The sequence below is a fragment of the Chrysemys picta genome, chromosome 9 (assembly GCF_011386835.1).
Source record: "Chrysemys picta bellii isolate R12L10 chromosome 9, ASM1138683v2, whole genome shotgun sequence".
NCBI classification, from domain to species: domain Eukaryota; kingdom Metazoa; phylum Chordata; order Testudines; family Emydidae; genus Chrysemys; species Chrysemys picta.
Genome location: NC_088799.1, coordinates 80701635 through 80714794, shown reverse-complemented (window position 1 = coordinate 80714794; position 13160 = coordinate 80701635). Strand labels below are relative to the sequence as shown.

At 40.4% G+C, this 13160-nt stretch overlaps 1 protein-coding gene across 2 annotated transcripts; it reads left to right on the top strand.

The window, feature by feature from the left end:
• The first annotated feature begins 327 nt into the window (after positions 1-327).
• On the top strand, positions 328-11015 carry YIPF6 (Yip1 domain family member 6). Of its 2 annotated transcripts, none has more exons than XM_005279529.5 (7): positions 328-590; positions 1704-1832; positions 2517-2595; positions 3011-3053; positions 5432-5557; positions 5675-5832; positions 6505-11015. In XM_005279529.5, the coding sequence occupies exons 1-7, from the start codon at positions 435-437 to the stop codon at positions 6621-6623; spliced, it is 810 nt and encodes a 269-aa protein (XP_005279586.1). In that variant the 5' UTR covers positions 328-434; the 3' UTR covers positions 6624-11015. The 2 variants fall into 2 exon arrangements, with proteins under 2 accessions (XP_005279586.1, XP_023965268.1); XM_024109500.3 differs by having other exon boundaries at positions 404-590; positions 1704-1817.
• The last annotated feature ends 2145 nt before the right edge of the window (positions 11016-13160 follow it).

Here is a 13160-nt window from a genome sequence, read left to right as displayed (position 1 = left end):
ACTTGGACCCCAGGTAGATTGCAGGCCCCTCACTGCTGTATCCCAAGTGGGAAGGGTGTGCATGGGGAGGAGTGAGCAGGCAGGAGCATCCAGCTGGCTTGTGAGCTGCAAATGGCCCTACAGAGGTAGGGCCCTGAGTATCCCGGATTAGAGTGTGGGACCCAAGGGTACCTTGCATTGCATGTGCCTATAGACAGCTTCCCTGCAGACCCTCCATGCGGGGATCGTGCCCCTGAATGTGTGTGTGTGTGTGGGGGGGGGGCAGGGGCTTAATGCCAGAGACTGAGAACTCTCCTTTGTGAGGGTGCGTGTGGCCCTTTAAGAGGCGAGGCTCTGCGCTGTGTCCCCTTCCCCACCTCGAGTCGGCTGCGTCTGTCCCTTTAAATCTCGGCTGTTACCCTGCGGCCCCTCTGGTGGCTGGGTCCGGCGCTGCCATGGATACTCGGGCGAATGACGCAATCTCCACGCGCGCTGCGCGGGCCGATGAGGCGGTGAATCCGTCTCCACGTCGCATCAGCCGCAGCCGGGATAGCGGGGCCAAGATGGCGGAGGCAGAAGAGAGCAGGGCTGGGGGAGCCGCGAAACCGCTGGTGAGAAAGGGGTCGGGGGGCGGCGGCCCAGTCCCAGTTCCGGGATGTATGGGGGAGACCCAGCACCGTCGCGCCTGGATGGAGGGGCCGGAGCTGGAAAGGGGGCGCGCCCGGACTCCTGGGTTCTGTTCCTGGCTGGGGTGTGGGGTTCAGCTCAGCGGCTGAGCTGAGGGGAGGGTCTAGAGGTTGTGGGTGGCTCATGGAGTCCTGGGCTTGGGGAAAAGAGGAGCCTAGTGGTTCGAATGGGGCAGGTTTATTTCCCATCTATGCCACTGACTTTCTGTGAGACCTTGGGAAAGCCACTTCGCTTTTCTGTGCTTCAGTTTCTTCACCTGTAACTTGGAGACAGTTGCACTAACTCAAGGGGATGAAGAGGAAGGCTTAAATAATTGCCACTCCCCCCTCCCCCGGTAGATGTTAGAGTCAAGCACAACAATAGTATTATTCTAGAAACTTTCCTCTGTCCCTTTGTAGGTCCCTTTGTAGGTCCTCCTGAACAGGGTTCCCTTCAGCAGACCAGGCTACTCTTTATTTGCTTGCATCACTCAGCAACAAAAATCCTGTTACAGCTGTTGGTGGTGGAGAAATAAATGTATTATTCACTACATACACTTCATTTGGTGCTTCATCTATGTAGTTTATACTGGGGATATGGATATGTGTATATTCACTTTACAGTGGTCCTTGCTTTCATGCTGTGCTTAAATGTATTGCTGTCATTATTATAAAATTATGTAGCATCATCAATGTACACACTTCTTTACAGGACATAGACAAGTCTTGTAGCCTGACCTAGAGAGCTTACAATGTAAATAAGGACAAACACAAGTCATAAGGTAGCAGGGGAGGGAGTACCTGGGGTCTATTGACAAGGAGAAGAAAATAACCTTTGCTTGTATTTATGGTCCCTCCTGCTCACACATTGTGGCTTGCCTCTTAGTTGTGAATTGTTTGAAATAGGGAGGCTGCTACTAGAATACGAATTACTTTACAAAGAGAATATTTAAATAAGTTAGATTGCTCATTACTCTCTTTATACTCTGCAGAAAAAGTCCTAGGCAAACATCAGCTATTTTCTGTATTTAAAAAAAAAAACTTTAAAAAAATGATTAGTTTGCAGGTCTCTCAGATGTGTCAATATCAGAAGATATTCCAGTGGAAGGGGAGATCACAGTTCCTGTTGGATCTCACTCTCCTGATGAAGACTACTCCACATTGGATGAACCAGTTAAGGATACTATTGTGAGTTTATATGCCTTACTTACTGCAGTGGTTTTCAGCCTTGTGGTCTGTGGACCCGTGTGGGTCCTCAGCCTATGTCTAAAATTTCCAAAGGGATCCGCACTTCCATTTGAAATTTTTTGGGTTCTGCAAATGAAAAAAGGCTGAAAACAACTGCTTTACTGTATCTGTGATAACACACTAAGTTTTTCTGATCTCTTGGGCCAAATACAACAAGAAATGTTGGTTTTCTTGCTTTGTAATTGGTTGTAAATTTTAAAATTCAAAATTTTACAAAACAAAAACTCTTTTGGGCAAGGAATCTGAATTACAAACATCAAAATCCTCAAATTTGTTCTGTGACCCACTACATTTCTGTAGTTGCCAGGGCATCAAGCAGGGGTGGGGAATTAGCCAGACAACGAAATCTTCTCTTCTTGGAGCAGCGAACAAATAACATTATTAGCTGGATGTTATGAAAAGAGGAATCTAGCTGATTTCATGCACTGGGACTCATTATGCTGTGAATCTAATTTTTATACTATTATAATGCATGCTATAAAAAGCATCTGACCCAAATATCACTGATATTAAATGAAGAGATATGTTATGATTTGTAGCTTGCAAAAGTATTCCCCCCTTCATTTTGTTAACACTTTAATACCCGTGAAATGGTGTACTAGAGATGTCACTTATGTGTTTCAGATGCGAGATCTAAAGGCAGTTGGAAAGAAATTTGTGCATGTCATGTATCCCAAAAAGAGCAGCGCGCTCCTCAGAGACTGTACGTATCAGATTTTCTAAATCTTGGGAAGACCAACATTACAAGACAAATATTCCTAGAAGCCACTGCATGGGTTGGACAAAGCCTTTGCTTTAATGAAATATCTGGAAAATGGAATAGCCATATGTTGTTTCTCTGCAAGATACAGAATAACAAAAGCAAATGAGGCAGTTGTGTGAAGAGGCAGAACAACAGACATCTCTTTAAAGTGAACTGTTTATCAGAATGAGTCCAGATGTCCTTAATTTGAATGCATCTTTATATACAGTATATGACCCCAGATGTTAGCTATGACAATTATGGGATTGGAAATTGGAAAAGGGATACACTGGGCTGTTTTAATACTTTTTTTTTTGCTAGAGAGATACTGTTCTGAACATCAGTATCTGATGTCATTCTGTTTCTTTCTCTATAGGGGATCTTTGGGGTCCTTTGGTGCTGTGTGTGTCACTTGCATTGTAAGTATCTGTTCTTTTTCTATGTGCGAATGGAGGAGGGAATTTTTGACATGTCATGGTCAGGTTACTCTAGTGCTTAGGCTGATATGCTACAGATATTAATGGTGAAACTTATATGAGCAATTGACTCTAAAACCCTAAACTTATTAAGGGCATCTCTTTTTATTTGGGATTTTAGGGTAAATGTAGGTAATAAATTATTCCTGTCTAGCCCTGCTATCTTGGGGATAAATTGTATCGAAAACTACAGAGGTCCTGGTAATTCTTGATTTTTAGTGTGTACAGTAAGTATTCTTTGGGCTAAATGTTCTGCATTTCATATGCGTTATCCAGGAAGAAAAATGCAAGCTTTGTTGCTCATCACTCGTGATATGAAAACTCTGGGCTTATTGTTTTTTGTTGCCCATTTGTCATTTCAAAATACAACTGAGGGCAGCTTCCAAAGCAAACTTACGTTACTGAAAATCTGCTAAATTATTATTTTGCTGTATAATTATAAAGCACGAAAGCCTTAATCTCTTCTTTTGACTGTTAAAATGCTGTTAACATGGTTGGATCAGGAGGCAATATCCCATAGGGCAAGTTTATATATTAGAATAAGTTTCTATTTGCACTTTGCACAACATGGTTGAGTTATAGATCCCACAGGCAGTCTGTTTTGAATCTTGTATGGGGATATGAAAAAAACAAGAGCAAGGCTTTGATTCTACTGGTTAAAATAACACCATCCTTAACTTTTGCAACAATGAGTTGATGGTCCATAAGGCATAACTGTTAAGATACTATTCTAAAAAAACCTAGTTACTATATCACTTTTCCTTTTACATATACAGCTGCAGTACTAAGTCATCCATGAGTTGTACTAATGGTCTGGAAGCTATAGCTATCGACTGTTCCCCTTTTCACCTGACCAATGTTGTGTGTTGGAAAAAACAAACAAACCCACCACGGGGATAATTGACATTTTATCTATGGTAAAATAAATGTGCATGTACACAAAAACTGTATATAGTTGACTGTCTTCCTCCATCCATCTAACTTGTCATCTTGGCTGTAATTTTTTCAGGGCATGGACTATGTATGTCTTAGACATACAACACAATGTGGCCCCAATCTGTATTAGGCCCTCTGGGTTCTACTGCAGAATACATGTTTAATATAGCAATACTCTAAGGCAGGGGTCGGCAACGTTCGGCACGCGGCTTGCCAGGGTAAGCACCCTAGCGGGCCGGGCCAGTTTATTTACCTGCTGACGTGGCAGGTTCGGCTGATCACGGTCCCCACTGGCCGCGGTTCGCCGTCCCGGGCCAATGGGGGCGACAGGAAGCCGCGGCCAGCACATCCCTCGCCCGCGCCGCTTCCCACAGCCCCCGTTGGCCCGGAACGGCGAACCGCGGCCAGTGGGGGCCGCGATCGGCCGAACCTGCCACGTCAGCAGGTAAATAAAACTGGCCCGGCCCGCAAGGGTGCTTACCCTGGCGAGCCGCGTGCCGAACGTTGCCGACCGCTTATCTACATCAACAAAATGGAGAAATTGATTAGACATAAAGTACTGTCAACTGTACAAAGTAAAGAAACTGCGGTGCAAATTAACTAATATTTCTCATCTTTCAGTTGTAGCAATTTTGGATATTACATGTAACAGTTGTAGATAAAATCTTTTAGAGAAGTGATTTTTTTTTTTTTAAATGGCATCCCTTTCAATTAGGTCACATTTGTTTCATCTGTCCAAGCCTCACTTTTAGTCCCTCATATTGTGGTTCAGTGGATAGAGCTCAGGACTCCAAATCAGGAGACTTGAGTTCTGTTGCTTGTAACGCTACTGACTCATTGTTTCTCCTTGGGTAAGTCACTTGTAAAATGGGAATAAAGCCTGCCTTTGAAAAGTGCTTGTTGATATATGGGACAAAGTCCATTACTACCTCTTTCATACCTTCTTCTATGCTACCCTTCTGACTTCCCTTAGCTTTGTGCATCAGTCCTGTCTCATTCAAAACCTTTCTTAATGTAGGTCTTGATAATCTCTCAAAGTAATCAGTGCATCCAAATCTGTTTAAAAATAAACAAACCCTCCATGCCACTTTAAGATATGACTTTCCTTTGACCATCCACTGTTGGAGGCCATACATCATTGTATTATTGAAGTACCTTTTTTCTGTCTAACTTGCACTATAAACTCCATGGGGCAGGAGTTGTCTTCTTCTCTTTTGTACAGAACTGATCATGCTATCTACTCAAATAATAAACAAAGAGAAATTTGACTCCAACCTACCTGAGAATCATCATCTCTTAGGCTTAATACAGATGTTAGAAATAAAAAATGAAATATAGTTACTGCCGTGTGTTCATCTAGCATTTTGCTCTATTCTCTGCCTCAGGATGCTTCAGGGAGGGTCAGCAGACAGTAAAGAAGATGGGGGTCCCCAGTTTGCCGAGGTCTTTGTTATCATCTGGTTTGGAGCAGTTGTCATTACACTAAACTCAAAACTGCTTGGAGGAACCATGTGAGTATACATGTGAACAATAGCAATGAAAATGCTCCAATGTGTGGAATAACATTTTTGTTACTCAGACACAAATTCCTTGTCTTTCTTCCTCCATCTCCCTTTGCCCCCTTCTAGATCTTTTTTTCAGAGCCTTTGTGTCCTGGGTTACTGTGTCCTGCCTCTGACAGTGGCTATGCTCGTGTGCAGGCTGGTACTACTAGCAAGCTCGGGGACTGTCAGCTTCATTGTGCGACTTGTTGTAGTGATGGCTATGTTTGGCTGGTCAACCCTAGGTAAGGAAGTTTTAGCAACAAAACTGTATCATGGATGCAAAAGAATAAAGAGTTGAGTGATTTTGCTGTTAAGGTGGGTCTGCCAGGCAGTCTGCTGGTAACATGGGTCAAGAAGAGATCATGGTTTGGGTTCTCCAAGTTGGTGAGGTTTTGTGGAAGCAGCACTCTCAGCCCTTCCCCATGCCCCAGCTGATGCTCCTGGTCATAGCCATGTTGACAGACTCACATTTGCTCTGCAGTTAGCATTTCTTGCCTGGAGGAAGGGTTGCTGTAATATGTTGCTTTTGAAGAAGAGAAAAACAGTATATTACACCAACATAGGAGTACTGGGAACTTTATTTCCTGGCCTATGTTAAATACCACTGAAAAACACTTATGTAATGTAAACATTTTTGCACTGTTTCTGTTAGTCTTATTTTGAAAATATGTCGCTTGGCATGTAACATCCTCCAAATGTTTCCTTTCCAGCTGATAAAGGAAGACATACAAGTAGTGAGGGGGAGAAATGTCTTTAGCACAAAATGTGGGAGTCTTCCCTTTATTATAGCTTTTCTTTTCACCTTTAAATGTACAGGAGACCCTAATTTAGAAGCATGTACTGGTTTCTGATTCAGTTTGAAAATCTTTTAGCTTTGTGCACATTTCAAGTGTGTGTTCTCTCTTTGTCACCAGCATCCACAGCCTTTCTGGCAGACAGCCAGCCTCCAAATCGCAAAGCTCTTGTTGTTTATCCCATCTTCCTCTTCTACTTTGTTATCAGCTGGATGATTCTCACCTTTACACCTCAGTGATGAGGGATCAACAGAGACGCACAACACAGAACTGGAAGTTTCCATAAGTGCTGCTGTTAATTTGTGGGCTTTATCTCCAATTTATAGATACTGTAAAAAAAAAAAAAGCAGGCTATGGGATAAAGCCAGAGAGCTGAAGCATTCATCATTTCTAAGAATGAGATATACAAGGAGCCAGTTGCTTGAAAGATACAGAAATCCAGCTACTGAATTTTATTTAATCCTGCTGTTTAGTATAAATAAAAAATGCCCAGTCTGAGAAGAGACTCATTCATCTGAGGAATGCAGACGAGGAAAGGAAGTTTGTGAGAATGGAGAGGATACAATCCTATCTTGAACGTCAAGAAGATTGATAACTGAAGATTAGGTAATAACTATCTGACTTAGCAGAATTCCAGTTCATGCTTTGAGTTCTCTTTAAAATTGAATATTGCCCTATGACTAATAGAACACGTTTTCTGACCCATACTGGGTAGGGAAGAAGGGTAACTAAATCCTGTCTCTCTCCTAGATGTGCAAAGAGGTGAAATCTATACAAGGTGCATCGCAGGGGCAATACTTTTTTCCTTTTCAGATCAAATTTCAGGTCTCAGCAAAAATATGCATGTTTGCTCCATGCTTTTCTTCATCAGAGCATGTCTGAAGGGAACTGTTTCTGTTCACACTGATGCAAACTGCTCTTGTGCACTTACACACTTCAGTCATTTCATGTGTTGGGAACAGTTCACAAGCTAAATGTCTCAAATACTAGTGTGACACTAACTGATCCACACAATTTCATGAGGAGATGGTGTTTGCACTGGACACTTACAAATTCCCCTTTGGTAACCCAAGATCAGAATGTCAAAGTCCAGAGGAAGGCTTCAGATTCTATACATTTAAGGTGATGGCACTGATTTCCCAGCTATCACTGTGCAACTTTTGAACAGAGAATCTGGCAGCTGGAGAGCAGTGTACCATCGCTGCAATGAATTCCTACTGAGTGAACTGAACTTTTGGTACTTGAGATGTTTGCCCATTAACATACAAAACAAGGACTCAAACCTGTTATAATATTTAGGACAGAGGAATGAATTAAATGGTCCATAAGTGAAGGTGTTCTGAACTAGTATGGGGATCTGGCGCTTAATTGCTTAGAGTGACTTATATTTGGTTGTTTAGAGGGGTGGCACTTCCACGTAAATGTTGGCATTTGTACCTATGGCTCCTGCTTTTGGTAGGGGGAAATATGAAACTTCTGTAGATTTAGACTGAATATTTATAAACGGGGATGGTCTCTTCCTTCAAATATGTGCTATGTGTACATGCCTGTTCTGCAGAAGCTGATACAGATACACAAATGTGCCAGTCCTTCTCTGACACAAAGATAACATCCTGCATAGGTACTCTTTGAGGTTATTTGTGTTATATAGTAAGCCACACACAAGAAGAGCTGCAGAACATCAAAATTTGGGGTTGGGGGTAAGGGGGCAAAAGTTGCAGTTCAAATATATAGTTAATTCTAAAGAGGAACATAATTTCATGCTTTCTCATGTACTAGTAGATTGAAAATAATCTTGAAATTGACTAGTCAGATCCTATTGAGATGTAAATGTACTTAGTTTTATTTTTAAATATGAAGTGCAGATCTTTTTCTAAACACTCATAGACACACGTTTAGGATCCCAAATCACTGACTGTAGATTGTAAGAAATTAATTCACGTTTGGCAGGCACGAAGGGTGGGGAGAAAACTGATTTAGTTACTCCCTGCGAAGACCTGAATTTAGGCTCTTGCTTCTTTCTGTCTGCAATAGCTGACATCAGTGAGTTTGCGGAGCAGACAGCTTCATTTACTGCCTTTCTTATGCTAGATTTGCTGCTGTGGGAGGTGTAAGTATTCAGATACTTAATTGTAAAATGCAACGGTGCATTTTTAAGTTCATACTCAAATTGTTACTGATATGGGATGTGAGATGGCTTTGTATATTTGTTTTTAAAGCTGTGCAGTTCAACTTTTCAGTCCAGTTAAATCAAGTGCACTTTATAAGATGTTAAAAACAAATATCTTAGGCAAGTGAAAAAGATGGAAAATCTGTTAGACCATTAAAATTAGACTCTTTGGGCCCAGTTCTTCATTCCCTACTCAAATGAGTACTCTCATCGAGATCAAGGGAATTGTTCATAAGAGTAAGAATTACATAATCAAAATCTAGATGTGCACACTTTCTGGAAAGTCAATCTTTTCTGAAAGATTTGATTTTCCCCTCTTCCCCCCTCCCCCCAGTGTCTCTTATGATTTAAACTGTCAGGTATGTAAATTTCTTTAAAATAAATAACATTAGAATTTATCAATATCTCCTTGAGAGGAGACAGTTGTCAGGAAAGAAGAGTTTTTAATTTAAACTACAAATGTGAGAAGCATGATTTAAAATCCTCCATTCATGCTTTATTTTGTTTACTTCTGAGTTTCAAGGTGGCTTATTCTATGAGAATTAATATATTGCTTTTAGGTTGTGAATGGCAGAGGAGGGTTATTTTTGTTGATTTAATCATTTAAAAGGAGCCATTATAGGGTTTTTAGTCTACAGAGTTTTTAATGTGAAAAGGAGTAGGGGAAAATGTTCTGGTTATACAGTGAAGGTGTAACTTGTGGCTTGTAGCAGTAATGCCTTTAAGAGTGGAAACTGCCCCCTTTCAAAGCAATAAAGTCTACAAATGTAGATACACATGCTTAGAAAGCATAATTCCCTAAAGTCTTTAGCAGTGTACAACAGGATGCAGGTGAGGAACTGTATATATTCTGAAGTTTCATGCTTTCAGTTGAATAAAGCTACATTTTAATTTTTTTATTTTTTAAACCATCACTGCTTCTAGTTCCTACAGTTCATTGTCATAGTGAATCCACCCAACTGCACTTACACTGGTATCAACAGGGGAATTTATTTCAAGAATGCAATAAACCCCTTTAAAAATAAATCTCTATACAGCATTATCATCTGTTCTGAAGAAGCTTGTCTGCATATCTGTCTTGGTCTATTAGCTGAAGGAGAAAGGGGAATGTTTGCATTTTTGAAAGTCTAACCCTTTTTGTAAACAAAGCCTTATCTTAGCAAAAAACATGCTGAGAAGGCAAGCAGCCCTGAATATGGGCATCAAGTTGTATGGCTTCACAGTTGCTCCTTTCTGTTAATTTTATTTCAGTTCATAAAAGCTAGAAGCTAAAATTAAGTCTAATTTTCTATGATGCTTGTGAACAGGAAGTTGACTGACTATAGAGCAAAGATATTACTATAGCCTGAGGACTCTCCATCTTAGAGTTTGATTGTGATGTCCGAAATGTATGTGTTCTGGAGTGACTTATCCAAGACGCACACATTGCTCGTGTTTGCTGTAGTTAAAATACATCTAAAATAGTTATGGGTAACCTGAAGTACCTATTGATAAAATGTTTCCATGCTAATATGTGGACCGGTAAAGAACCAGTCTACAGATGTTCATCTGTCAGATGGAGAGAGAAGATTTGCGCTCTTCGTGTATTATTCACAACATGGTATGATTGAAATTTTGTGTGTGCAGCAAATCTTCCCTTTGTGAGTACCAGCAACTGAAAAAAAATCACACTTCTGTCTGAAGCCTTTTCTGTTATTAACAGCAGGTACAAAGATGGCTGTAGCTGAATAAAATTTGCCAGCATTTTGAGTACAGTTAGCTTACTGCTGTTTAAGTTGATTTGTTCCCACAGCATTTGGGTGGAGGTAAAGGATTCAAAAATAGGAAAATGTAACTGTAAAATCACAACCATGGGCAGGTGTAACACCTGCACCTCCTTCTAATTTATCTTTAGAAACTGACTAATTCCAGTTGACTATGTTCCTTCAAAATTGCAGCATTTTATGAAGTCCAGGGGTAACATATAATGAGTGGTTCTAAATCTACTCTCAACATGCTGATCTGATTGTAAATCATATACTCATTGCATCTGGTTTATATCTTTTGTATTCCTCCAAAAAATTTGTACAGTTAATCCATATAAGCACAATATTTATTTAAGTTTATGATTTGAGGATGCATATGGTCACTTACTGTCTTACTTACCAAGGGGAAAAGTGTCTCTTTCCATTTTAAAGCAGGTGGTGGGGAGAGGGGAAGGTCAGGGCATGGGGAGTAGAGTAGACTTTTTGCCTTAATGAAATGTATAATTTTTCTGTAGTGAAAGCAGATGCTCTTCTGATGCATAAACCGGTATTCTTTCCCACTCAAACTTTGATACGGTCACTTGTATGTTCTGAAAACCCCTTTGAATCTGAATTAAGTTTGATCTTCTTCCCTTATACGTACCAGACCTGTGAAAAAGAGAACATGTAAATTATTTGTTAAATTTTAAAGTAATAAATTAAAATACTGAAAGGGACATAGAGCGTCTGTGATTTGAAAGTAGTGTATGCACTGTACTATTGACTGCACTCTAGGATCGATGTTAACTGGCAGTTCTCAATAATGTTAATATTTTTTTAAATGCCAATTTGGACAAGCTTTATTATAAGCATTATGCATCCTGAGTTACCAGGACCTGGGAACACAACAGCTACCTATGGGGCCGTGAGCATTCTTGTGAAAGGCTCTAAAGGAAATCCTATCCAGCCTTTGTCCAAAGGACCATGAGTTTTATGTGGTCTTCAGGGAAGATGGTCTGAATTAAGGAAGGATGGGGAAAGAAACAGTTCTTCTTTTTCCTTTGGCTTGGGTTTTGTGCTTGTAAAATGTTCCTATGGGTATAAGTAAGTGGTGAATTCTGACATGGTAGGATTTTGCACCCAGTTTTCACATGTGTACACACCAAGGTGCAAAGCAGGGGAGAAAAGGTCCTAGTAGGACTTATCCTATTCACTATACTAAAAACCTCTGTCTTAGGGAAGGAACACAGCTCCCATTAGGGCACTCTGTTGTTTGTTCAATAATTGTACTCTGTCCAAGCCTAATCCATATTGATTCTGCTCCTGCTTAATCTGTGCCCCTCTCACACCTGTCCACTCACATACGCTTCTTCAGGTGAAAGGGTTACTAAACTTTCAATGTCCCCGAATGCAGCTGGTCATAGTCTCCACCAAAATAAACATCAAGAAGCAAAGAACCTAATTTCAGTTATCTAGCAGGAGTAGTTTGCTGTTGTCACTGATTCACTGAAAACATGCCAACACTAATGTGTAGTCTCTCAAGACCTGGTCAATGAAGGAGCTTTTCCACGTATAACTTTTTATCATAACATGACCAGTTTGGTACTGTAGAACTCCTGCTTTTTAGTACAGCTTACTAACTGAGCTGCTATTTGGAGTTACGCACATTTCCAATGAAAGACTTGGAAATGAATTCATCCATATCTGGTTTTAAAAGATTAATGATCTCTTGGATGCACATTTCTATTAGTGATAGTTCTCATGGCGTGATTGTACAGCCAGGCCGTGTTACAAGGCTCAGGTAACCCACTCTTCATGCTGAATCTGCTTACTGCATTGATTAGCCCTGTAGTAACGTCCCTTCCAAGCAGATAAAATTGTGTATGGAACTAAATTCCCTTTTTAAGAGCTGTGTTCCTGCAGCCAATGAACTACTTACTTCATGAGGGGCTAACTGATATTAAGGGTCATGCAACACGCAAAAAACATGCATATATGTCTAATCACTACTGTGTTTGAATCCGGTACTGAAGTAGGAGGAAGTAACAACAGGTAATAATAGCAATCGGATGAGGACTTTCAGCTATTACAGACTGGCTTGGATTGGAGCCAGCTATGTAAAGGTGTACTTATATACTCTTGTTTATCCTCAGGTTACAAAGTGCAAATGCTATTCCAAGTACCAGTCACGCTTGGAGCATCTAGGACTAAGGAAACAACACAATCACATTTTTCACTGTCTAAACATATTACTTCTTGATGTGCTTCCTACTTGCTCTGCTGCCATGCCCATATGTGGATTGTCAGTGTTAAATAAGCAGTGGTTAGCTACTTGCCCTCCTAAAATGGTGTGTACCAAGCTGTTAATGTCAAATCTGATTTATTTGAAAAATATTCTTGTCCAAATGGCCACAGGAGGGCAGCATTACCTTTGAAAAGAAACTGCTATTTAATTGCCTCAATAAAGAACAGAAATGAATATTTGCATCTATGTGCTTCAAAGTCCCCCTTCACACACCCCCAAGGAAGATTTAAGAAACATGTGTCAGCCTGTTCTTTCATTCCAAGTCTATTTTGTGAGCATAATCTCTGCTGTGAAATGCAGTTCAGAGTTCTGCAATGACCAGCTTGCTTGATTCTGTCATTTGAATGAGTTTGAGTTTCATTGTATGGATTCCATCAATTTTGCCTCTTCTGTAACTTCATTTATTGTATTTTGAGGGGGGAGTGGAGAGATTTTATTTTAAAAGGAACAGGGTATTTTTAAACAAAATGCTAAGTCACTGGAAGATGATTAAACATGAGGGGTTTTTTTTGTGTGTTTTTAAATAACAAACATAAGAGATATACAACCTCAGATAAAATTGCTTGCAGAAAATCAT